General features: G+C 39.4%; 4 protein-coding genes across 7 annotated transcripts; all 4 read right to left on the reverse strand.

The window, feature by feature from the left end:
• Positions 1 to 414: 414 nt before the first annotated feature.
• Positions 415 to 8797, reverse strand: ccz1 (CCZ1 vacuolar protein trafficking and biogenesis associated). The gene is made up of 17 exons (XM_029527260.1): positions 8660 to 8797; positions 7789 to 7864; positions 7593 to 7689; positions 7417 to 7514; positions 7241 to 7334; positions 7038 to 7118; positions 6903 to 6950; positions 6625 to 6708; positions 5811 to 5986; positions 5161 to 5242; positions 4973 to 5034; positions 3685 to 3796; positions 3297 to 3330; positions 2993 to 3110; positions 1741 to 1899; positions 1058 to 1185; positions 415 to 938 (listed from the first exon to the last, which is right to left on the reverse strand). The coding sequence occupies exons 2-17, from the start codon at positions 7800 to 7802 to the stop codon at positions 883 to 885; spliced, it is 1443 nt and encodes a 480-aa protein (XP_029383120.1). The 5' UTR covers positions 7803 to 7864; positions 8660 to 8797; the 3' UTR covers positions 415 to 882.
• A 792-nt stretch (positions 8798 to 9589) lies between these two features.
• On the reverse strand, positions 9590 to 14259 carry pvalb9 (parvalbumin 9). 4 transcript variants are annotated; one of them, XM_029527264.1, is made up of 6 exons: positions 13045 to 14177; positions 12529 to 12558; positions 11929 to 11996; positions 11171 to 11303; positions 10590 to 10699; positions 9590 to 9875 (listed from the first exon to the last, which is right to left on the reverse strand). In XM_029527264.1, exons 3-6 carry the CDS (start codon positions 11987 to 11989, stop codon positions 9850 to 9852), a joined length of 330 nt encoding a protein of 109 aa, XP_029383124.1. In that variant the 5' UTR covers positions 11990 to 11996; positions 12529 to 12558; positions 13045 to 14177; the 3' UTR covers positions 9590 to 9849. The 4 variants fall into 4 exon arrangements, with proteins under 4 accessions (XP_029383124.1, XP_029383121.1, XP_029383123.1 ...); XM_029527261.1 differs by lacking the exon at positions 12529 to 12558 and having other exon boundaries at positions 14039 to 14259; XM_029527263.1 differs by lacking the exon at positions 12529 to 12558.
• Positions 14260 to 14980: 721 nt separating this feature from the next.
• Positions 14981 to 17092, reverse strand: LOC115059534 (parvalbumin beta). The gene is made up of 5 exons (XM_029527038.1): positions 17039 to 17092; positions 16515 to 16581; positions 15997 to 16129; positions 15490 to 15599; positions 14981 to 15388 (listed from the first exon to the last, which is right to left on the reverse strand). Exons 2-5 carry the CDS (start codon positions 16573 to 16575, stop codon positions 15363 to 15365), a joined length of 330 nt encoding a protein of 109 aa, XP_029382898.1. The 5' UTR covers positions 16576 to 16581; positions 17039 to 17092; the 3' UTR covers positions 14981 to 15362.
• A 3647-nt stretch (positions 17093 to 20739) lies between these two features.
• LOC115059535 (parvalbumin, thymic-like) lies at positions 20740 to 21954 on the reverse strand. Its single transcript, XM_029527039.1, has 4 exons — positions 21885 to 21954; positions 21538 to 21670; positions 21236 to 21345; positions 20740 to 20768 (listed from the first exon to the last, which is right to left on the reverse strand). The coding sequence occupies exons 1-4, from the start codon at positions 21943 to 21945 to the stop codon at positions 20740 to 20742; spliced, it is 333 nt and encodes a 110-aa protein (XP_029382899.1). The 5' UTR covers positions 21946 to 21954.
• Positions 21955 to 26533: the final 4579 nt, after the last annotated feature.

Here is a 26533-nt window from a genome sequence, read left to right on the forward strand (position 1 = left end):
TTATGAACTCTTATCTGATTTTGGTTTTAATCTGATTTCATCCTGTTTTGGCAAACAGGATAAGTAGATATTAATTACATTAGTAATTTCCTTGAATTATTGCAATTGTGACAAAATCATATCAGGAACTGAAGGTGGTGCTGGTGCTAGATGCTACTGGCATCACAATTATTCAGTTGTACTTCTTGACCATGAAATAACCATCATTTAACTAGTTGCATGTGTTAACAAAGCTTCACTTCATAAAGAGTTCCTCAGCAAAAACAAGGCAGATTTGTTCTTCTCACACAACAACCATTGGTGACAACTACCATCAACAGACAGGGCACACCTTATAATTATTGAGATTAAATGTTCAGTGCCTTAATCAGCATCTGAAGCAAAAAAAAAAAAAAAAAAAAAAAAAGACTTACAGAGTAAAATTAATTCTTAATTTATTTCAAGTTAGGGTAATTGTTTACAAACCACCTTTGACATGATGACATCTTATTTTGAAAGTATCTGATCATCAAAGGAACCTGGACTAAACTGTTCTGTGCATGTCTGCCTTTCAGTTAGCTTTGTCACACTGTGTGTATAGAAAAATGCATGAGCAATATGTAATCTGAAAGAAATTGAATAAACAGCAAAAAAAAATCCTAAAAATATGTACAAATAAAAAGAAAGAAAATAAAGTAAATGTACAGTAAAAATCTGGATTTTTACACATAATTACAAGAGGAAATTACAATTTTTTTATAGGTTAAATAAAAAAAAAACTTAGTGAGAAGGCTTTTTATTGTATTTTTTATTTTACAATGCAATTATTGCATTACGCTGATGCTGTCATGATACCCTGCAACACTGACAGTTTTTAGTGTGTTGAAACATCTCTGGGCTCTATCAGTCCAAGAAGAATATGTTGTTGAACTGTGTTGCACAAAGCCTCTTAACCTCCTCTGTGGAAGAGAAAAGATAAAAGGGCATTAAGGGTGAAGTGGAGATTAAGCATCAAGGCAGATTGTCTGTTGTGGTAGTCATGACACAGATTTACATTTGCCAGGTGGTGGAGACATACCGTTTACTTCAATCAGATTGGCGTTCTTCTGGTTCAGGATAACATAAAGTTCTCTCTGATCTGACTTCTTGCCGACTACCCAGTAGTCTGTCATTGCTTTTACGATGATTTCTTCATCTTCATCGACCCTGGCACACAGATAGAATTGTATTTTGGTGTAACTAAGATGATATTTACTTATGCAGTCTACAATATGATATTAAACAATTTAATGACCTTAAAATCAATATTAAATCACTTAAGAATCATGGTAAGTAAAACAGCATCTGCATCAAAATAGGAACTGATATTGACACTGGGAATGTCAGAGCTGCTGTATGCCCCGAAGACTGAAAATGGGATGTTCACATGACTCGAATCTCATGACTTCATCAGATGGTAAGTTTGCATAGTTCCCAGCAGCATCACATTATGTATGAAAACAACACAGCTGTGCTGGCATCCAAAAAATGTTGAGTTTGTGGTTTTACACATTTTCTTTCTTGGGTTTGTGAAACACAACACAAAAGTAAAAGTTTCCACTATTAATACCAACCAATTATATCTACTTTTCAGTTCCTCCTGTGAAGGAATGCACTGAGCTGACAGAGCTTGTCGTTTGGAAAAGCTCTTTCACGTATTGGATGTGTTTTATTAAAATGAATACAGCTACAAAGTTGCTCAGCTAATATTCACAGTTTTACCTGGCAAAGTCACAGTTAATGTCTCCCAGGATCTTCATGAGGTCAGGATGGACAGAGGTCAGGCAAACGCTGGCAGTCTTCCTCATGTGGATGGTGCTCTTCTCTGCCAGGTTCATGTGGTTGAAGTAGATGAACTTAAACTGGGGCTCCTTCTCTGGTCTGAGCAATCAGGAAGAAAACATAACTCAAACAAAGACTGGACAAAAAGAAATCACAAATCGGTATCTACTACAATCGACTAAGAAACAAGTTCTGCATTTTGATATCTCCTCTGTCCACCCACCCAAAAGTTAGCTGAGAGCACACTTATTATGGTAACAGTGCTGTAATTGCATCTCTGGAAGTGTGGGTGTGAACACCCACACACATTTCTATCTACTTTGCATCGATTTACAGTTCCATCAGGCTGAATCAGGACACAGAACTGGATGCAAGCTGAGGAATTTAGAGGAGCATTATTTATTCAGAGAATTCTTCACTAGAGTGATTGAAAAGGAGCCCGCCAAATTGTCCTGGCCAGGGAATCCAGTTTTAGATTACAGGACAGGGTGTATGTGAAGTGAACTATTGGAATTAACGGAGCGCTGGTCAGGATGCTAGTCTTTAAAAGCACACTGCTTGAGTTACCCCTAAGTGGTGCCATGATGATATCCAGTTGTATCAGAGTCTCATCTATCTTTGCCAGCCTGGCTGATTACACACAAACTGCAAGCAAACGTATGCCAAACAACATGGATGCTGTGAACACAGGATATAAAAACTGGATTTTCTGTTCAGGTTCAAACTAAAGCTAATACTCTTCTGCTACATTGTTGCTGATATTTTTTCATACTTTAGAAATAGTTTTGTTCCTGTATTGAACATGGTGCTGAAATAAATTCATTTGTGTTAATTGTATTAATAATAATTAACTTATACGTGACATCTGTTTCTTATTCCAACTCTTTGAATATGTGAATTTCATTGGGCATTTTATGTAACTTATTTTATTCATTGTTTTTCTACTTTTAAGTGATCCATAGTGGACACAAACAATATTATCAGCATCAGCAACATTGTGGTGACACACTATAGCAGCAGCACAGTCTGTTACATATACACAAGAACATGATGATGCTTCTGCACTAAAGCTTTTTCCCTGTTTGATTGGTTCAGTGATGCTGATCCAATTACAACACCTGAGGTGAAAGTGAACAGGACAAAAACAAAACCGTGAGTTATAAATGAAGATAGTGGTGGATTCTCAACTGACCCTGATATCCTGCGGTTAATGGTGAACTGTTCACATATATCAGATGCCAGCAAGGTAAGCTGAGGGCCCACCAAGCTGTCCAGTTGTTCACAGAACTCCCTTGTCAGCTCCACTGAAGCTGGAAAAAAATGCAGGAGGGAAGGGTCGCAGTTGAAGAAAAAACATGATATTTCAGCTTTACACAAGCAGCAGAATGATCCAAATAGCATAAAACAGCAAAGTAATAAAACAGGATTCTCAGACATCTCAGAGCAGAAAGGAAAATAAATAAAATTTTATCATAAATGTGTTGGTTTGTACTCACCACTGACCATAAAACAAGCAGCGGCGCTCATTGCCTGGGGAAGAGCAGATGAGTGCAGGTGAAATGCAAACTCAAGGTCACGGGGTTAGAAATGACATTAATGTGATGATGAGCATTGTGGCACGTACTTCATCATTTTAAAACTCTGCTGTCTAATCCCAAAAATCCATATCATTTGATAGAGCAGTAGAATAGTCCATTCTAAATCCACTGTTCATAAACAAATCCTCTAGTCACAGATTATGAGAATCACCCTAAAAATGAATAACAAAATTCTTCCTGTTTTAATATGTTGAAATACTCCAGTATGAGTATGAACGATTCATGTGATTGAATCTGCAGGCTGTCAGGAAATAGTAGCATATAGATATTCATTTATCAGTAATACCTTATAGACAATCAGATGCAGCTCCTCATAGCCGTCCCCTGTGCTGACAAATATTTTTGGAAATCGAAATTTGGCCTCGGGATCTTTAAGGTTGGTAGGTCCTGTCAAAAACCTGGAGATAAAAGTACATATTCAGATAATGTGAGTGAAATTCACAACGATTATCTGACAGACAGAATTACAAATGAGAGAAAAGGAATAAGCTCCCTAGAAACCCAAAAGGCCGTGATACTAATAGAAATACAAGAAACTCAAGAGCAGAGGAACTGAAAATGTTCAGTAGTTCTTGAACAAAGGAATGGCTGTGAGGTGATTCAAATCATGGAGTCTTGGGATCATGAAATTCTGACCATTTCAGGATCAGTTATCTTGATGCTCAGTATTGGTATTTTTCCCAAATGTGGTTGGTTGAACCACTAACAGCTAAAACCTCTTGATATTTTTGCCACATAGGACACATCCTACCTACTAAAGTGCAGCTGGACTGCACACAACCACAAAATGGTAATTTTAATTTTGCAAATTCCTTTCCTCAGTTCTACGATCAATCCACGTCGTTCAACCCTTCAGTCCTCCATGACTGATCCTAATGATAAGATCATAACTTAACTGATGTGCTGTAACCACAGTGGAATTCATGGATGACATTTAACATTAAGTGGAACCATTTGAATTGGAAGGCATGTCTATGTGCTATGTGTAGCTTTGCCTGCACGGATCTCCAAGTCCAGTCCAGATATTTTTACATCAGTTGTAATGACTTTTTCTAGCTTTTATCGAGTGACATTTATAATTTATTGTGTCTAACCCAATTAGAGCTGTAAAATCTGTAAAAATGAGGTGTCACCAGGAGCCAGAGTCGGACTGCTGCAGCAGCCACACTTCCCCTTCGGAAACCAGTTACATCAAGCAGCATATAGAAAGTTTTGATCAGATAGTAGATCCCTGAGCTGGGAATTACAATTAACTGGAAGCTTTCTGTTCTCAATGTTGGGAATATTAGTCACATTTTATGCATAGAAACACCGTAGCAACATGCCCACAGACAGAAGGAGTCTTGTAGTGTACGTCTGAGATAGTTATTATTAAATTAAAATTACATTTCCAACTTTCCAGTTTAAATGGAATGCACCATTACTCAAGGGAGTTCCCAACTTGCAATCTAATTTGGTTCATTAAAAGCAAAGCTCAATGCTTGCTCAACTGATACAACAACCAAGTTCTACTTTCATATTAATCCTATCCATGCAAAAGATGTTGGTCCACAGATATACAAAAAGACACATACCTTCCATAGTGCAACAAATTCCCTGCAACCTCTGGCCTCAGAGGAGAGTCCCTGCCAGCCAACTAAGAGCAGAAAATAATAGCAAATGTGATATTACTCTGAAAGCAGTATATATGGCTTATTTTATGGTCCTGTATACTGTCTGGATCTTAAGTACATCTGTCAGTTGTATACACCCATTTGCTCACCTCTGGTTCAGAGTGTCTGGGGAACAGCGAGGTGGTCAGGTACTTGTACAGGATCCTCATGTCATCTTGTTCTAGCCCACTCCTGCAGACAAAATCAAAAAGTTACACTTTTACACCTCCTAGCCTTCACAACAAACCAAAAAGATAGAAAATATTGAGAAGTGAAATATGTGCCTGAATATTTTCCAGTGCGCTGCATGTTGTGGTCTGTGTCACCTTCATGTCAGCCATGGCTGTAAATGTGCTATGACGAATACTCCAGAGCAGAGCATGAAAGGACACAGTACAGCTGCTTAATTTGGACATTAATTAAACAGCTCCTCTGTTTGTCTACTGACATTTCACAATGACAGATAACATTGCTCTCGAGCCATTTCATTAGTAATCACATAATCCCCCGGTGCTTATTGACCATGTTGACTGACTCACAGTGCAAGTAAAGTCAAGTGACAAATCAGGGGGCAAATAAACTGCAAAGAGGATTAGATCTTGTGTTTGAAAGAACTGGTGTCTACCCAGCATGCCATGATGTTTTCAGATGCCAGTAATTAGATCTTTGTATCAGATGGTGGGAACCATTGAGTCTTACAGATGGTATATGTCAGGAAGAGGCAGACAAAGTTTAGAACAAAATTTTAGCAAGTATTTACCAGATAAGCTGGTCATTATAGAGGAAGGCTGTGTATTTGATCAGGCTGAGGCTCTCCTCCACCCTGTTGACGAATGACTGGATCTTTAGGTAGGTCATCTTGTCCAGTGGGAAGAAGCTGATGCCTCCAAACACATCCAGCAGGTCACAAGACTGCAAGTGGAGAGTCTGAAGATACTAGAAACCAAGAAATAAAAGACACACACAGACACACACACACACACACAAGAATGACAAGACACATGAGAAGCAAAGGAGCAAGGGGTTAGTTTACCTGTTTACAAGTGCCTCCTTACAGTGGATTAAAGAAACTGCAATAAGAAACTCTGATTGGCGTTCTGCACAGACGTTTACATCACCCCGGAGGAGAGAAGCTCTGACATTCAAACTCTGATATGCACACCACAGCTTCTCTTTTTGTCTTTGTCTTTGAGTTACATGGGGAAGAGGGAAGCCTGTGGAAACTTAAGAAGGGTGTTCCCTAATTAGAAATGAATGTTTTATACTTTGTGTTTAGCCAATAGCTCTATTGTTCATGCTGAGTGGATAACAGCATGAGGTGAAAACAGCTAATGTAGAGACTATTATTGCGAAATCAAGCAGGGTTGCAATAAAGTGTTCCTGAGAGTGGAATGAGAATACAATAAGTAAATAGTAAATCCATGTCCAAATATCACAAGCAGAGGCCTTGCCGTGGAAAACAATTCAGATTTGATTTATTCATTAATTGTATCTATTATTTTTATAAAAAGAATCATGTTGTCAAAGGTCACATTACACATATCCATTTAACTAAAAAGTAAGAGGATTGTTACCCTGTAGAAGAATTTTTCAAGCTTTTGAATGAGCAGCTCCACTCCCCCAGCTTCCATTGCTCTGCCAAATGTGCCATTGAAGAGCTGGAGCATAAGAAAAATGATCAATATTAGTATATTAGTAGTGTCACTTCACTACCTTCTGAAAAAAGTCCTTGATTAAAAAAAGAAAACAAACAAAGCATTTCACACTTTAAAAATCAAAAGATCTAATCATGATCGTAAGATTGCATGTTCAAAGCACAACATAACAAATTCTAAAATATATAGGAACTGACCTTGTACATGCTGTAGCATTGTCTCACAACTGCACTGTAAACAGTATCCTGCAAAGACAAGTGTGTATGGTTAGTAAGATGGAAGGTATGCAAAGAAAACATTTTGAAGATTTTTAGGAGTCTTTGAACACTCACAAGTATTTCCTCTTCCTGATATTCTATTGTGGGAGGTTTACCATCTTTGTTTGGTTTTTCAATCATTGGATTTCGAACAACCTGAGGAATAGCAAAGAAAAAGATTTACAAGGTAAAGCTATACTGCATTCCAAAGGAGGTAAACAGAGCTTCGGCAAATAACAAACCCTACAAACTATTGTACATGAAAGCCTTTAACGTACCATGACTATCCAGAAATTGTCCTCAGGCTCAAAGAAAAACTGACGGTTTTTCTGCGTGTGAAGAGATTTAGCTGGTTTTGTCGGACAGAAGGTCCTGGAAGAAAAAAGGAAGGAACTTGTTGGTGCAATGCTACTATATGCTGTCTCTGTTTGAAGTAAAGCACTTAGATCTGTACCTGGTGAACTGTACAATGGCTTCACAAAGGCCCACATTTCGGATCTTCTCATTCTTCTCAATGTCACTGGGGTGGTAGAACAAGATCTTCTTCTCTTCCTAAAACAGATAATTTATGTTAGAAATGTTATATCCCTATACATGTTTTCTTCATGACTAGTAATTTGAAAACCTCACTTCTCCTTCTCGTGGTCCAAAAGTAGGGTTGTAAATGAAAAAACTAAGCAGAGATGGTGTGTACTGTTTGTCTTGCATTCCTGATGCCATTCTGGGACTGGAAGAGAAATATACCAAAGTTGATTAGGAGATAAACATTGAAGCATCTCCAGATTTCATCCAGGTTACATCAATGTCAGCCTTGTGCTATCTTTACCTAATCATCAGCATTAGTGTAACTTGTGTCTGGATTTCCTTTGCTCCAAAGAAAGTTTGGTTAGCATGCCGTGTGCCTGCAGAATGAAAACAGACATATCACACAATGACACCTGACAAATGTAGAGATAACAACAATATTACTGAGTAAATAACTGATGGGTCACCACACACTGAATATAGCTGATGTGGATGGGTCAAAGTCAGAAGAAAGCACAGTATTTGTATTAAAGATGCACAGCTCCAACACATCACTATCAGTAGATTATCTTCTTTATTTCTTACAGGGCTGACTTATTAGACTGCATTAGTTATGTATAGGTGTCATGGTAACTAATAAACATGTCTGAGTGGTTAAATATTCGTTGAGGTCAAAAGTACAGTAGTCAGAAACATGGTCAATGTAGGATTTGTTATAGCCACAGTGTCATTTAGCTCAGCTACAACAATCACAGTCTTTTCAGTTTTCACTCGATGGCAAGTTAACTGTGACATCTTCACTTCCTAAGTAACAGAAGAGTTTTTTTATTATTATTATTGTAATCACAGCGCTCGAATAACTGATCTACGACGGTTTTCAGCTGCTGTGTGACAATTTGTCAGTATCCTTGTGTTTCACATTTACAGTGTAACTGCAGATGTAGCTCCGCTGTCGGCCAGTCTGAACTAAGAAGCCTCCGCGTCTTCAAACATGAAGCTGCTTAAGGAAATAAGTCGGCGGCTGCGTTAGTTAACCAGCACAGATGCTTGACATTAACCGGCCACCGAGAAGTCAGTCAGTCAGCTAGCTAGCAGGCTAATTGGCTCTGCTAGCTGTGGAGTGCGGGGAAAAATACATCAAACTGACGGAACAACACGGAGGAAACACTCACCTGACGGAGAACACGCACAACACGGCCAGCTGCCGGTGGTTATACACAGTGTAAACAAAAATAAAAACGAGGAAATGAGATCAATGAGAGGAGCCGCAGCATTATACTTTACATCCTGAACTTCCTGCTTTTGACAGCGCGGTGTCACACGCGCAACTGTTCGGGTGACATCGAGTTAAAGCCAAATAAAGGTTCCGAGTTCCCACTGTGAACACGACCTGTGGAGAATGTGCTGTATTTGAGGACAAAGATGTAATTTAAATGTGAACTTATTTTTTAAATTGATTATTGAATATTGAATATTTCAGTCAGATATAATTTGATTGTCAGGTGCAGATTTGTCATTTAATTTCTAAACAGATACAGAGAAAAGAATCTAACTGAACTAATACAAAAAAAAATAAAATAAAAATATCCGAGAACATCCTAGTTGATGGGCCATGTATAATAAACTATAAAGATTAATGTGCAAAGGTACTTTGGAACTTTTAAATTATTTTCCATCTTCCAATACACCCAGGGAGCCATTTTATGAGGCCCAAGTTGATTTTGCAGCCAGAGTAAAAGAGAATTATATTCAAGGAAGAGGAGAAGAGGGAATCCTGCAACAGACGATGTGATGCCTGCAGAGCCCCCATCTCAGACAAAACACGCTGATGAGCGCCAACAAGTTCTCAGATAAGTTTTCTTGCTAATACATTGTTTCCAAATATACTCAAATGCTGATTTGTTTCAGGTCTTTGTCTACTTACATCACTTTGTATTGGTTAGTCACTGACAACATAACATAAGTGTCATTATTTTTCAAACTGTTCTCTCTTCATAAACCTTTAAATAGTATTGTGCATTCATGAGCTACCTTATCTGCAGGTTGAAGACTATATTGGATTATTATTATGCACAATGAGATAGGCACAAAGAGGCAATATATATTTCTACATGTTTATTTATCTCATTCATTGTCGGAAGTGGGAGGAGCAAAGACAAGATAACATGGACCAGCACAGTAGAAAGACAAGTTCAAAATCTATTGTCTTTAAATGGACAAAAGGTCATTTAAAAACAATGAATGCACATGGATAGTAGTAGAAAAGAAGAGATTGCGGGCAATGGAAACTGGGATCATGTGAATCCAGAGATGGGGAGGTGATTGAAGACCAGAAAACTTGAGATCTCTTTATCTGCAAATCTCAGGACAGGACCATTGTCTGGAATTCTAGAGAAAAACAAATTGTGTTCAAATTATTGTAAATCATATTAACAACTTCATGCAACCTTTAATTGAGTGACCAGACAAAACAGCAGGCAAAATCATTATTTTGCCCAGAGCCTTGATCCCTTTATGTAAGAAAACTAAGCCCAGGTTTTGTTGGTAGCTGGCCAATAGACACGACTGGGACAAGCATGGAGGTCATTACCACAATCATCAATGCATATGGTCTAAACAACATGGTTAAAAAAGATCCAGTATTCACCAAGATGATTCTAAGCAATTTTTAGACAAAGTAAACCCAGAGTAATGATTTTAATCATCATCTTCTCAACTTAAATTTGCCTAAACAAACTGAATTCTTGCCCTGTTGCATTATTGCTATACGTTGTATTGCTTGTCAGTGTTAATGCAAAGAATCAATATAATTAATAAAAATACTAAAATAAAGAAAGAATCCCGAGACAGTGGATTCCAATAACCCTAAATCAATTTTTGCACCTATATTCTCCTATGCATTATTCAGCAAAAGAGTGGTAGCTTTGATTGTTTGAATTTAGATGGTTTGCCCGTTAGCTCTCAATGGCAAAAATGCATCTTCTCACTGAGCTTACAGTTACCCTAAGCTACACTGAGCCGCTGAGAATTAATGCAAACAATGAGATTATTTCTGCATATACCATGAGTTTAAAAACACTATTGCATATATCAGACACTGACCCTCGACTCCAATTCTGCCATCACTGTCATCATCAGCTGCTGAGATGAAGCTCTTGGTTTCTGCCTCAGTAAGTGTCCGCGCCCCAGGGACAAACCGCTGCAGGAAGTACCTTTAAGAAATACACACACACACATATATATATATATATATATATGTGCTTCAAAATGTGACAATTTGAAAGCAATAAAACCTAAAAGTATAGTTGTATCCACACCTTTGGTTACATAAAAATGAATGAATTATATAACAAAGATAGAACAATAACACTTTGTCCATAGTGGATTATTATAGAAGACGGCTTAATGGTGCCATCCCAGTAATACTGCTGTGTGATGTCGTGCCCTAAATCTCTTTTTCTTTTGGCAGACATGCATGCAAATACACACAAGTAGTAAACCTACCTATGAGTCCTAAAGAAAATTTTACAATTTGGAGAATACTTTAAAAGTTGCTTTTAAGATAGAATTAGCTACTTCGGTGTTTCCACAGACACAAAATACCAAGGCAGCATCACTTGGCATTTACTTTTACTAACAAACAGAACAAAAGCTCGCAAACTTCTCAATGTCTTGTCACACACTTGAGCTCAGACTCTTCAATGTAGCCACTGTTGTCCTCATCAAGGATCTGGAAGACATCTTTGACTTCCTGGGGTGTCTTTGAGGACAGACCACACAACTTGAAGAACTTCTTGTAGCAGAATGAGTCCGGAGCTGAAAACCCATAAACACATAATGATCATAATGAGAAAAAAGGAGCATTAAAAAAAAAAAGGTTGAAACTCAGCCATGAGGTTCACCAGGTTGGCAGCAGATACAGAGATTAAAGTAGCATGTGGCTGCTGTCCAGGTGGGAGATTTTCTACCCCTGATTTTCTGTTTTAAGGACACAAAACTCCACGAAATCATAGAAGATGATTAAAAACCTTTCCAAATTCAGGTTTCATTACCCCTCATTCAAAGCTGGATATGACTTTAGAGGAAAGGACACTGCATAATATTCAAATTTATGTAGCTTTAGAGAAGATTATTTCACTCTCTGCAAGAGTTCTGAGAGCAAACAAATGAAACTTATTCTGAACTATTTCCAAAATGCTGATCCATTGTTGAGGCATTTTATCAAAATGAGGAGTGAATTAGATTTGTTACAACTTTTGGGATAATTAAATGTAATCATTTTAATTAAGTTCAAGCTGGAGTTACATGAGTCATCTGTTTTGTATAATCTGCTGAACACTGGACAGCTGCTGGCATTTAGATTTGAACAGGCATTGGTTATAAGGTGTGTGTATGCGTGTGCATGTGGGTGTGCACGTGTGTGTGTGCGTCAAAATGCTACCTTGACAGTCCTTGACAGCATTTTCAATAGCCTCAGCTGAAAGGATGGAGGTGAGCGACATGTTGGTCCTGCAGTGTAAAAGGACAACTAATAAATTATTCACACATACTCTCTCTCGCTCTCTCTCCCTCTCACAATCATGCATTTGCACAATTTCTTTTTTTCACCAATTTCAGGCTTTTTCGATTTGAACTCAGTCCAGTTTTGTGTCACACTGGATTAACTTTATTGTATTTGCTGATGCAACTAGGTTAATATTATGATCCCATCAGAACTCCTAAAGTGATTATTTGGCAAATACACTTGAACGGTCACAAAGAAATTGAGAATTCACTGTGGCAAAGTCATAGGCTAAGCTGTTAACTGCTCACATGCTCTTTTGTAAGTTAATAATGCAATATGTTATTATCCATTCTTGGCTCATTGTGCTCCAGGTCCAGTTTCCCCTGGTGGCACTTTAATTACTAGGACTATATGCTTCCCTTGTTATACTTAATTGGCTTGGTTGAGCTGTACAAGATAATTGGCATTTAGGGACTGTATAAAAATTATAGGTGGCAGGGTATAATGATGGCAATCTTATAAAAAAAAAAGCACTACCTGTCACAGTGTGCAATTCTTTGGTCTTTACTGTGAACAAAAAACAAACAAACAAACAAACAAAAAGCCCAACAGCTTATCTCCAGATGTTTCGGTTTTTTCCCCCATTCATTTTACTAATGGGGAGAAAAAGCAACATTTTGCTTAAATTTTTACTTTCTGACTAACCCAAATAATTTATGTATGTTCCCTTAGAGCATAGTAGTTCAAATCATCTTGTGTTTTTACAGATAGTGTTTTAAATTATAATAATGGGGGCTTAGAGAGTATTATATTATTGATCTAACAGCCTAAGGAAACTTTCATGCTCCTTCTACTCCTTTATATTGAGAGTTACAAGGATACAGTCATAAAATCATTTCTTTGCAAGTTAAAAAAGAATTTAAATGTTTCAAAACCTTAAATAAACCCCGGCAACAGAGTGAAAAGGTAATTAGGCTGCTCAGATGAAAACCATAGCATAGTCTACAGGCAGCACATCTGGTCAACACCTGTACTGAAATGTGTGGGACTCACCACTGTTGGCTCGTCTTCCTCTGGGTCCAGGTCCAAAGCAGCAGCAGATAAGGCTTAGTGGTGGCCACTGACAGCTGCCTTCGGCTTATATACCCACCGGCCTGGGTGCGCTGACTGATGCTGCAGGATCAAGTTCAAAGGCCCCTCCTCCTGGAGCATCTCACCTGCTCACCTGCTCAATTAACCCTGCCCCTTTTTATCCCCACCGTCACCCCATTCCCTCAGTATCATAACTGATCCAAACTTTAGCCCCCTGCTCTCATTGGCCCCCGTCCTCTCTCTCTCGCTCTCGCTTTCTCTCTATGTGCAGGTGCATTTAGAAGCTTATGCACATCTCAAATTTAATCAGTCCCCTTTTCTGTCTTTGGTTTTAGAGAATAATCTCCTAAATTCAGATGGGCATTGGGAATAGTAGGCCATAAATCATCTTATGACTTGCCAAGGGATTGTTATCCTCATCAGTGATCTTACATCATATGCTGCACTGATATTTAGTTACAGGGTCAAAAACCTCGCTGTCTAACTATTTGGTGGATATTTTATTTATCTTTAAACCCACTTGACAGATTGAAGGGGGGATTCGGTATAAAATTTACTATGCAGAAGACAATGCATGTACAAGCAAACTTTCGCAACTGCAGATACTTTCATATCTTTTCTTTAATGTGAGAGCTTACACGATTATTACCCTTTTACCATTCTCCTTTGATTGTCTTCAGAGACAAAGGACTTAGAAAAAGGAAATGAAATAGGGAAATCAGTCTGGACTGTGCTCTAAATGAAGAAGTGCCCCCTCTAAAAATCACTAGTGTCATCAAAACATGTACCCAAGAAAGCAAGCTATTTGGTTTGATAGTAATTTGTATTTAAATTACAGCACTGCTGTAATCAGTAATTTAATGAAACGTTTGACTTATGAGTTATAATAGATGCTGGTGAATGCGTTATAATGTTTTTCATCTGGAAATGCAGTAGCACACAAACATACACATACCTGACTTTCTGATGTTGGGGGGTGTGGGTGCAGGCTTTTTGGTGTTGCACCTGGTCATCATGGCAACTGTCCACTCTAAGCTGAAGAGTCTGTTGCAGAGCGATGCCTTCCCAAGCACCTGACACAGCAGCATCTCTGGTGAATCCAGTCAGCACTAACAGCATTAGCACAGAGGGGATGGAGGGTTGCTGTAATGAGAACCATGGGAATAAATCTCATTATAGTTTCACTTCAACCTGAACCTGAGAAAGCACAGAAATCATTCTTCTTCTGCGTCTCAAAGCTTTGTGATTTACTACCAGATTAGAGGCTCCACCCTGTGGCTGTCACCCATCGGTGCAGGGCATGACAGGGGCTGGGTGAGTGAGTTAAACCTCCACCTCATCCTGCTTGAGAAGAGAGCTGGATTATGTAGGACATGATGTCGTGTGAGAGTGCTTATGCATCAGACTCTAGATTAAGAGGGTAAATAACATCATCGCAGCTGGATGACTTCTCAGAAAACTGCTTGTTGCAAGTGTAAAAAGCCGAGTATGATTCTATGAATTTTGGAGGAAGGGAAAATATTTCTCCTCAAAAGTGAAAAAAAAATTATTCATTTTGGGGGATTGGGGGTTTTCCTGCTACAGCCTTACTTAAAATAACTAATACTATATTATATTCGTAGAAATAGCACTTTTTAGCTAATTCTGAAGAGTAAATTTTATTTAAAGAGGCAGGATTATTGTTCAAAGGTTATGTAGAAAATTTACTCAAAAAAAAAAAAAATGTATGTTGTTCAAGCAACATAAGTTGCTTTTATTAAATAGCCAAATCCTGGACTTGTTGTGCATTATATCCACTGCCATCTGTGCTTAAAGGAGAAGAAGCGCATTTTTCAGGAGGAAAGTTTTTTCTTTCTTTGATTCACAACTGCAATAAATACCAGGGTCAGACTTTGAATTATTGAAAAAGAACCTTTATTGTTTTCTCATCGTCCGTCCGTTTCCCATAAAAGTGCATCATTACTGATCTCATAGTAAGCAAAACTCACAGACTAAAATGACGACAGAAGTGAGAGAGAGAGAGAGAGGGAAAAAGACACAAGTCAACCATGCTAAACATTTAGTCAGGTACATTCAATGTGGACAGCAAAGATGTGAGCGCGGCCAGAGAGAGAGAAAGAGAAAGAGAGGGAGAAGGTTGTTTATGGTCAAGGGTGAAAGGTCAAGTGTATAAAATTGGTGTGGAAATTTGAGAGAGAGTGAGAGGGAAGAGGAGAAGAAAGGAGGAGTATCTTGGCTCAACTTGTTCCTTTAGAGTAGATGTTGGTCTGTTTATTTATTTAAACCTTGACCAAGGCAGCAAACTCTGCAGGGAGACAAAGGCAAAGACAATTTCTTGGGTCATTTCATGCTCTTCCCAGGTTGGTATGCTGCGATTTGTCAGGCAGTAAAAAAACTATTTCTCACCATCAACTCCGATCTTGCCATCACCATCAGAGTCACCGGCTTTGAGGAAAGTCTTGGTCTCAGCGTCGGTCAGAGCTCTGGCACTGGCAGAGAAGTTCTGCAGGAACAGCCTGGAGAACACAATCAGAGAGAAATAGTTAGTGCTGCAGAAATAAGGTTTCTGCTGATAAATGCTGGACATTTGCTGCACCAAATTTTTGTGGAATCCTATAAAGCTTTCAGTTCTATGTTGATTCCCTGCGTCCCTTTTTTAACTGGGGATCATTTAGGACTTTTCACAATGAAACTAATGTTACATCAACAAAATGCTATGGACTTCTCCCAAAATTTAAGGTACGTTCCCTCTATTCCTCCTCTGGTCTATGCTAGCCTACTATAGGCATAAAGTTACTCCTGTGGAGAACATATGTCAGCCAAATATTTTCAGATGCTTTAAGTCACATTCTGAAGTCACTGTCATCCAAAAGAAAGATGAGCCTGGGATGAAATCTAAGAGAGGATGCCTACTTCAGCTCGTCCTCCTCAATGAAGCCACTCTTGTCCTGGTCAATGATGGCGAAGGCCTTCTTGATGTCATCAGCGGACTTGGCAGCCAGGCCGACCTTAGCAAAGAAATCCTTGTGCTTGAAAGAGTCGGCAGCTGACAGGAGACAGAAAGGGGATCATATCAGATGCTGACGATATAGCACACCCGAAGCTTGTCTTGAAAAGGAAAAGCAGTGCTGCAGTTTCTATCCTCAGTCCTCTATCTATTCCTCCATCTGTACTCTGGCTCACAGTCGGAATTTTATCTTAACCTGCAGAGAACCAACTAATACAAATTAAGAAAAAAGCTCTCTGAGAAATGACATCTCAGTCATATTCGACACATTTTGTTGCACCATTGATCCAAGATGTCCTTAAAATGAAAATTCCTCGGTTTTGATGCAGAAATGATGCAGGATCAATCACATTACACAAAGTGTCTATCCACAATGATGACCAAGGTTATGATAGTGTATGCGGTGACGTTTTGTGGGGTTTACCTTGGCAGGCTGCAAGGGCTGCAGTGATGTCAGCGTCGGTCAGAATTCCGGCGAATGCCATTTTTAACTAAGGGAGGAGAGAAGAGGACAATTCATCACTTCATCTGTTCAGTTGCAGTAAATCAGACAGGACGAAAATGTTTTACTTCACATCTAAACCTTTTAACTTTCCTCCCTGCATTTTAAAGTTACAAAGCTACATGAGTTCTTGTTTCATAGTTCCTCTCTTTGAGTATTCCAAGGCACAAATGATCAGAAAAAGTAGTCCAATTCCCCCCCTCCCAAAACCAAGCCCTCCAAGGCAAAAGATCAGACATCCTTTGCAGCTGTGGTTGGTTAGCAAATAGATTTCTTTCCATTTGGTTCCTTGGTTAGTCCAAAGCCAGTCTCTGAGCTTCTGATGTTCAGAATCTGGCCCTTTCTTCAATTTATATCCCGTTGCATGAAGGCAAAGCCCTGGGACTCATTCTGCGAGTCAGGCAATCGTCTTGGCTTAAGGTCTGCAGCTCTTCAGTGAAACTCACCTTGGTGTTACCTCTAAGACTAGAGTGGATTCGCTCTGATGAATCTGATGAATCTGCTCACTGCAGTGAAGCCCACAGCGACTCTCTCAAGCTTATATACCTTCACTCACACGAAATATGATGCATAGGCTGTGTAATGGACACTGTGTGCAAAGCAGTCAAAGCAGTTGGTTGAAAAATGTGTCCAGTAGACAGAGCTGTGCTATTTATATCTACATAAATGAAGATGCTTAAATGGTAGGCTAAGTGTAGATGCAAAAGTGCCTGATATTGCATAGGGCTAATAATATATGCTGCTGATTTGGGTGAAATGTACACTGTGGCCATGTAGTGTTGAACTGCTAAACTCTGCAGAGCACAACGGAGTGAAGAATGAGGTAAACTTTTATTTTGTCTATGGTAGTCATTAAAAATCCCCAGGCAGGTGAAGCTGGCATGTCTGTGTCAGCTATTACAGCAACTTTTTCTACTACCAGTTTGGTTTGTGTATCAGTGACGCTGCATTTGCCTCTTTGCTATGAGCCTGATTTCTCAGGTTGCCGCCATGTCAGGAGGTTAAACATGGTCTCCAGTCCTTTTCTCAAGTGATATATAAAGTGTTGACTAGTTTGAAGTCATTATATGTTTAATGTGATGTTTTCTGGGGACACTTATGTTGCCAAATCTGTCTGGCCAAGATATTTATTTAATGAAACTATGGCTGAAGCACAGTATTGCTAAATAAGTGGCTAATAGAAAAACATTATCTATCGCCTGTGTGCGTCTACACCATAATCAGTAGTGCTGATTGATGACCCACACTTGCACTATGAAGTGAACAGTTTTGATGAAAATGGGTCTGGGCGTAATTGGTATGCATAAAATGTCTGCAATGGCTTTGCTCGCATTCCAGTCCCAATAAAGTGTCAAGTTGTTGTGATTGATCAGGGCCAGAGTGATACTGTGACTGAAAAAAACAAACAAACAAACAAACAAACAACCAAAAAACTAATAATAATAAAATATATATAAAATGATTTCATAGTTCACATTTTTTAAGAATCGTGTCTTTATGTATTTAGACTTTTAGATATTTACACATGTTGTACTATGAATTTACCCAATGAATGTGTACACAATATATATACATATTGAATTTGTGTATATGAGAGGGAAAGTGCATAAACGGGAGCAAGTGGATATATAAACAAATATAAATATAGACCTGTAGCTACATTTCCAAAGTGTTTTCTCCTTATTCTAAAGAATAAATAGGATTCATGCTCGCTTGTGCCATTGAAGTTGTTGTGGAGTTGTTGCGGTGAAGCCGTGCATGATTGTGTGTGCTGAATGCTGTCTCTATCAGAAGACCTACAAATGAATAAAATAAATGGAACAAACACGAGATGATGAAATAAGTAGTGGGTCATACTATGAGCTATAGTAGTAGGGAGGGATTTGATTGGTGGGAATCCTGGAAATGCTTTAATTTATGGTAGGTCTGCATAATCATCATGCACTTCACGCAGCCGAGGACCATCTGCCAGGTTTTATGTTTTTAAGACCTCTTACACCCATTCAGATCATTTCTCCATATGGCGGTGAAACTATTTTGAGATGCAATTTGAGGCAACACTAAAAGCTGATATCATATCATCAACATCGTCGTGGCCATTATCATCAGGCGACACCATGCGGTTGTGTAGTAACACACTTTCTCACTCGGCTCGAAACAATGAGACAAAATCATTTACTGGCCCAGAGGTCTTTCCATGCTCACATTTACTCCCAGATGGCTGCAGCCTGTTATGTGCCTCTTATACATCAGGTGGCAGTATTGAGATGATCCTGCAACTATTAAGACATGGAGTTCATAAAAAACAAACAAAAAAAAAACAACTACATTTTACTTTCCTGAATGCACATTCTCTGATAAAATAACTTTAAAAACACTTGGTTTTCCTTTTTTTTTTTTTACATGAAATAAGTTCTCAGTTTAACTGCGGCTTCTATGCAACCGGAAAACTTGAAGTATGCTGTTGAATGTGTTTTTTTTCACTTGAATTGTTTTAAATGTTTGTTCTTTTTCCAGCCCGAGAGCCTACTGACATTTTTTTTTTTTATAAACGTCTCTCTGCTTCCACTTTACTTCAAATCTTCTTAAAAGCTCTGTAAAACTAATCTTTGGCCTTTAACATTTGCTGTGGTCAAATGAGGTCTCTTACCTCAGACGACTTAACCATGGATACTGTAACTATTTCTGCCCTTCTTAAATATCAGGCTTAAATTACAAATATCTCACAGCAGAGATGAAACCTATCAGGCAAGGCCATGAACGTCTGTAACTTCAGAAAGTGAGGGATGCTCCCCCAACAAATGCTGACGTGTGTATTTGAAATTCTCTTTTCAAATAAATGTGTAAAATATTTAGGAATCTAAAGCTGATGTTCCCTGCTTGACTAACTATCCAGGGAGAGTAAAATACTCTTGAAATAAGTTCCTAATTCATTTTAAAGTTTTTTTTTGTCACGCCGATAGTTTGTGAATGAGCAGATATTTGATAAGGAGGGAATTACATGTCATTAAGGTCCACCTGAGAGCAGGAGTTGCTGCAGCAGAAATAGTATCCCTCCCTGTGGCTTGCCATCTGAGAGAAAGTTGCAAATAAATGTGCCTCACTGACAGAAGTCCTGTAAAGGTTCTGTCCCAGAAACGATCCTTTCCCAGAGCTCCTCTGCGGGGTGACTGCCAAGTATCTTCTTCATGGCCGGCACAGCTCTGAGGGGCCCCCAGTCCTCCTATTGTTGTTTTCTCAGACGCTCATCACTGTCTGCCAGAGCTGCCTTTGATCCAACAGTGTGCACCAGCCTGGCCAAAATTACTCCCCCGTCTACAATCACACCAATAAATATTTCAACCCTGCACAGTAGTTAAGACTGACGTGCCAAAAAGCAAGACGTTGACTGGTCTGGATCCAGAGAGTACTGTCCTGATGTCATTCAATACAACAGTGAAATAAATAACTTCCCTGCAGCACCAATAGACAATTCCCGCTTGCGATCCAGGAAGTGAAATTAAGTACATATTGTAGTTGTATTTGAGGAATACAGCGTTATTATGCTATGATTAACTTATTATTGAAAAGCGAATGTTTATTTACATTTAATTAAATGTAAAGCACTTTACTGTGAATTGCAGTTTATATTTATTGCCATGTGATTGTGCAAAAGTGAGAGACATTACATTGTATTATAACCACAGTCAGCTTGTTTGATACAGACTGTAGTGGGAAAAAAAGAAACACTATTTCAAATGTTATCTTGAACGACCAAAATGGGCTAAATGTAGCTTGCATGTTGTGTAACTGCAAACATACCGTTCACACCACACTATTCCAGGTTGTCTGGTTGAGTTTGCCAAAGACACAGATGTATCATTTTCACAATGGAAAGTAATGTGTTGTTCGTTGGACATATTTTAGCCTGCCGCTGGAAATAAGCAGAAAAAAGTATATTGCTTTTGATGACAAACAGTAGATTTATTTATTAACTCTTCTGGCACGGAAGGACAGAACTGAACAGCAACACATTAATTTACTCTAATGACTTCATTACATAATTTTGAAGAGCGATGCATTTTCCTTTATGATTCTAACAGTTGAATCATCATCCCCACTGTGAGATCATCACCAAACTACACATCATAGAGACATGGTCCTGCCGTTAGGAAGATTTGACCAGTGCAGAAAACTCTGAAAGAGAAAGCAAAGCAGAATTTGAGAAATTTTAGATTTAGATTTTGGATTATTTTCCTCAAATTGTTCTGCCATAACCACTTACATCCAAAATAACCGTGAACTGACACACTGAAGTAACTCTGGCAGTGACACATCGTGTGAGGTGATTGTTATACCTGGTTTCATCCAACTCAGCTCATTGCATACCTCTAAATTAAGTGGTGATGTGATAACCTGAATGCTGTCTGAAATTCTTGTAACTAAGTGGATAAATGTGTTTAATTCCTCACATTTTTATTTCAGTTTCAAGTATCGGCCACAATCTCCTCTCAGACTGCAGGAATGCTTTTCCCTTTCTCCTGACAATGTTGCACATTTGAGCAACTAAACAAAACTAAGCAAAACAAACAAACAAAAAAAAAAATAAACGAACAAAACTGAAATGATCAAAGAAGTCAAGCGTTCCCTCAGAACCTGTCTACCTTCCCAGCCGATCTTCCCGTCTCCATCTGAGTCGCCCTCCAGGAGGAAAGCTCTGGTCTCAGCTGCAGTCAGAGGTCTTGCTCCTTTGGCAAAGTTCTGCAGAAAGAGTCTGATGGCGAACAGTGAGGTGACATCACAGTGAGAGAAAAGCATTTAGCATCTGAGAAACAAGAGTGATGCAATTCCTTTCTCATTGTTTCTTTAGGTTGCCATAAACATTTTTGTGACATGCAGCTTGATACCTCTGCTGGAACAGATGTGTGCGTGTTCATATACAAAGGATATTTATATAAAACTCAACTGCAACTCATCCTGTTCTATGTAGCCACTTTTGTCCTGGTCCAAGATCTCAAAGACCCTTTCGATCTCTGCTGGACTTTTCTTGGATAAGCCCACAGTTTTGAAAAACATCTTCGGGCTAAAGGAATCCTTCGCTGAAAGTAAAATGACAAAAACACACGGCAGGATTAAGTAAATTGAAATCATTTTTCTGAATAAGCAACAGCCAACATTCATTATTTAATGTAACTACAGTGAAATGTAATGTAATGTTAGCTGAGGCCTCACATCCTGGGCCAAGCGCAATACTTCAATCTGTAACCCAACATATAATAAATAACCCCTCCCCCCGCATAAAGCCCCCCTCACCTTTACAAGCATTAATAGCTAGGGTGATGTCTGAAGCTGCGAGAAAGTTGGTGATAGCCATAGTCCAGGAGACTCTGTTGTGCTGGATCATGCAGCCTGGTGTGACATGTGGCTACTGATGGGCAAAAAGAAAGAACCAGTGCCAATGAATGGGCTTCACCCCCCAGTGTCAGAAACCACCAGTGTCCTTCTGTCCACTGCCACTTACAGCTGACTACTTCAGCCATTGTGTGCGATTGTGTGTGTGAGTGTGTGTGAAAGGGTGGCTAAAAGAGATGCTTGCTGTTGCACAACTGTGTTTTAACAGTGGTCTCTTCATGGGTTCATAGTGGATTCAAATCTTCCTTAACTGTCTGTCTGTATCCAAAACAGGAGTTAGTGGGGTTATATTTGGTGCATCTGGAGGGAACCTGGCTGGCCTGCATTTCCTGTTCGCTAGTGTTTCCAGCTACGGTTGCTGCCTGCCTGCCCGTGGTCGTTCCCTGGCAATGTTTCCGCAGGCTGTAAACATCCTGTTATTATGGCCTCTGTCACTTTCAGGCTGCGCTCCATGGAGCTGTCCCCACTCACAGTCACAGACTCCTTATGTCCTGTAGCCTGTGAAGAGCTCAGTTCATTGAATTAATGAACTTTGTAGTTTGTACAGTGTAGCTTCACAAGCTGTGAAATTAAGCAATAAACTACAGTAAAGTGAAAGTCTTTTGTGACTTTATTTTAACATGGAGAGATATGTTTCAGTGCTTGTGGTATTCACGCATTCATTTTATGAGCCTCTCATTGCTAACTGTGTGTTGCTGTTGTTTCTTTTTGTTTGTTTGTTTGTGTTAGGCAGGATATGTTGTGCTGTAGGTTTTGTGTGACTTTGTGATGTATAATCTTTCTTTAGTTTACCCATTGCAGTTTTTTTTATTTTTTTTTTCAATTTTATGTGTTAATTTTTATGTTAGAAAGCTAACGTGAGTTAGTCATTTGGTCAGTTTCCTTCCTTCGTTAGCTAATCTTTAATAACTAATTTTTATGGTGCACCACAGTCAGTGTTGCTCTGTGCACATTTAAAATTCAGAGTTTATGGAGAGTTACCATGCACCAAGTGTTCATCAGAAAATAATACTATCCAGCTATTGGTCAAATGAAAACCTCATCTTGAAAAATAAAACGACATAAACTCTAAATTACAGAACTTGTAGGCGGAGGCTTTAAATAAATTCATTGCAGACCCAATTTATACTGATACAGCTGCATTATGATGATATGATGAAACATAGTTTACATAAAATTTGAAGCGTACTTCAAATGTGGAAATATTTGACACTGCGGGTGGAGGACAAAAACACTTGTTTTTGTTGTACTGTAAATCGGTTGGCTCGGTGGAAAACACCTGCTGAGGTTCTCACTGCTGCAGGTGCGTTGGCAGTTTGGACCTATTACATGCAGGAACTGGAGTGTAGTTAGTTGGCAAAATTATTCACTTTTGTTCTAGCAAAGAACACACCATCCTCATCTTTCAACACCACCTTTGACCCCTTTTGTGAGCCAGGAATGCAGTCGGTGGGAATTCATGTTGACATTGGCCTACTTCTTGATGCTTTTATGATTTTAAAAGCTGTGTTTTTTACAGTTTCATTGCATATCACTTTTTTTTTAACAATCTTGTGTGAGGGGCTTCTGCAGAGCTTCATCACACAGAACTCTAGCACGTGTGGGCCCAAGGTCCAGCCCGAGTGACGTGAGCCCAGCTTCCTCAGGATGGACTATAGAGAGGCCTGCAGCAGCCAGAGGGGCAGAGGAATGACAAAAACATCCTCTGTTCCCCCTAATGTACCTGCCCCCCTTGGCCTTGCCCCTTTCCACGCTCTGATATTTGTTTTCAGGAAGACCAGGCTTCCTGCATGATGGAGCGGTGGATGAGAGGAGGAAGAGGGGGATGGGACGGACAGGAAAAGACAGACAGAAAGAAATGGATGGGGCTAGGTTGATGGTCCCGTCCACGTATGGATTTGGGGAGTTTGTTTAAGCTGGTGGATGTTTTCCTGATGTGCGAGGTACAGACAGCTGTTAGGGAGTCTGAGCAATGGAAACAGGAACGCTTCACGTACTGTCTGCGCAGATAGCATTTTTTTTTTCTCTGTCTGGTGCACCTGAGAAAAGTCATGTCCCATGTTGGCAAAAGTAACAGGGAGTGGCCTGCTGCGTGATTGGGAAAGGCTGAAGACAAAATTTGTCAGCGCATACAAGTAAATTATGGGACTTTGTGGATTTGTTCTGAGACATTTGTACTTTCACTTGGCTGAAATATAAGCTCTCCTAGTTCATAACATCATTTTGTGTTGGGAAATACTCCACGACGAGTCCAACCCTCATGAAGCATCGAAGCGACAGAGGTAGGTATTATACCAGTGGATGGTAAGTTCACCTTTCAAACTAAAGGGCCTTTCATATTCTGTCAGTGCCGGGCACATTTCTCTTTTGTGCTAACAGGTTTGCATGTTTTCAATGATAGATAGATGATAGAGGATAGAACGCTGATTTGACAGGATTCGCCGCAGACATATACAGGCTTCTGTGCAGAGATATGGCTTCGCATAGTTCTACCATTAATTATAATAATTTATTATTAACAATAAATTCATTAACAACCATAGATATTAATGACTTCTAAGTCGGAAAGGTAAACGTATTATTCACTGATCTGTGCCCCAATAACACAGGTTGGTTTTTCTACAGGAAAAACATGAGCATGTTATGGACAGAACCAATCCCCCTAAATGATCAGAATGCCCCTTTTGTCACTCTTATCACAGTTAAATGAATTTGTTGCATCGTTATGGTTCCCATCTTCATCTCTCAATCCTTTTTTGAAAGGCTAAATCATAATGTTTCATGTCACTGAGTACTGGGTAGGGCTGTAGTACTGAGGATGGTGGCTGGTTTCATACTGACCTTTAACGTTCACTGTATAGTCACAATAAGGAACAACATATATTTAGCCCTATGTGTTGGCTTTCAGACAGCGACATTACATTAGACTGAATATGCAGGCCCTCAGCAATGATGAAAATGTTTGGCCTCTCAGACAGAGACACAGTCAGGCAGATAGAGGTAGGAGCCTCTTCACTCATGCATCCTAAAGGAAAGTGGAAGCTCCTCCTTTTTTCTGGGCTATGTTACTGCTCAATCTATTTCTATCTGACCAGCTGTGGTGTGGGCATGCTGGTGACGTTCTCAAATTTAACTAAAACCCCACCCCACCCAAACACACGCTTTAAGGTCCACCCATCACCGCCACCCACAAACTCCTGTCTGCTAATTGTTGAGCTCACGCCTCCGTTTTGGCGCCGATCTTTTGGGCTTACATGTGTGATTGTGTGTGAATGTGTGTGTCCCTGTCTTCCCTGTTCTGCTGTGTGTTGACATCAGTCACTCAGGCTGGATTTGTTTGAGTTTAGTGCTATTTAGTCTACAATACAGCACGTGGTTGTTTGTAGGTATGTGCATGTTTCTACAGTGTGTATATGCTGACTTCATGAGAGTCAGACTAAAAATGTTCTTTCTTACATAAATTTTTGCTGTCTTGTGATCATGATTTGGGCGATAAAGTCCCTGGGAAAAACTAATGTTAGTTGGTTTTATTTAGTTACTTAATAACTTTTCGGTGTCTGCCAGCGGCTGCAGCATTAACGCTGTCACATGGACAAAAACCAATTATTTGTCACTTTACAACAAGGCGAATATGAAATGTGTTGTGATAAGATTTAGCCACACAAGACACTAAACTACAAGTATGCAAAGCCAGCAAGTGTTAGTTACTTTTGTCTCTCTCTCTCGCTCTCTGTTTTTTTAAGGAACATGTTTATTTGATTTCTAGCTAAGAGTCAGAGGAGATACTCAGTCTTCCTCTCATGCTAAATATGAATCCCTAACTATCAGCTTGCCAATCCAGTTTAGTATCCAGACTGGAAATGGGGGAGACAATGGTAAGATAATATTCCTAGTGCTAATTAGAAAGTTATGTATTTTTTGATTAGTACATAGAAAAAAAACACAAACAAACACATAACACATAAAAAAAACAAAAAAACAAACACGCAAAACGAACATGGTACTGTTCTAGAAGACATTATGAGTGCTGAACTATTTCTTGGCCCTGTCAGCCTGTCAGAGCAGCAGACTGCTCTTATATTTCGCCAGCAGTGATCTGGTGGTTTCGCCCGTCAGAGGCTGATCCTCATACGTCTGGTAGAATGACTTCAGATGATGAGATAAATGCTATATGCGCTGAGATCTAGCTGTTTGTAAGTCCTTGGTCCTGGACTCTATTTCTTATCTGATTGAGTCCTAACCAAGCGGCAGTCCTGACTTGAATGTGATTGCCGCTGTGCAAGTGGATCAGGGTCTGATTAATTCCAGCTAGATTTAAATGTAAGTGATAGGATTTGTGCTGAGGAGTAGATGGGTTTGGGAGGGGGGAGCCAGGGACTCCCTTGGAAGCTTCTAAGTTGAGGGGGGTGGGTTGAGGCAGCAAAAATAGTGGTGTCAGGGAAAGCGGCTCTGGTTGGATTTACAGGTCTCTCGGACAAATAGATGTGCAGGACATACTGCAACAGACACAGTAGACTGACAAGCTAAGACCTCTCCCAAAATATGTTCCC

The sequence above is a fragment of the Echeneis naucrates genome, chromosome 19 (assembly GCF_900963305.1).
Source record: "Echeneis naucrates chromosome 19, fEcheNa1.1, whole genome shotgun sequence".
NCBI classification, from domain to species: Eukaryota; Metazoa; Chordata; class Actinopteri; order Carangiformes; family Echeneidae; genus Echeneis; species Echeneis naucrates.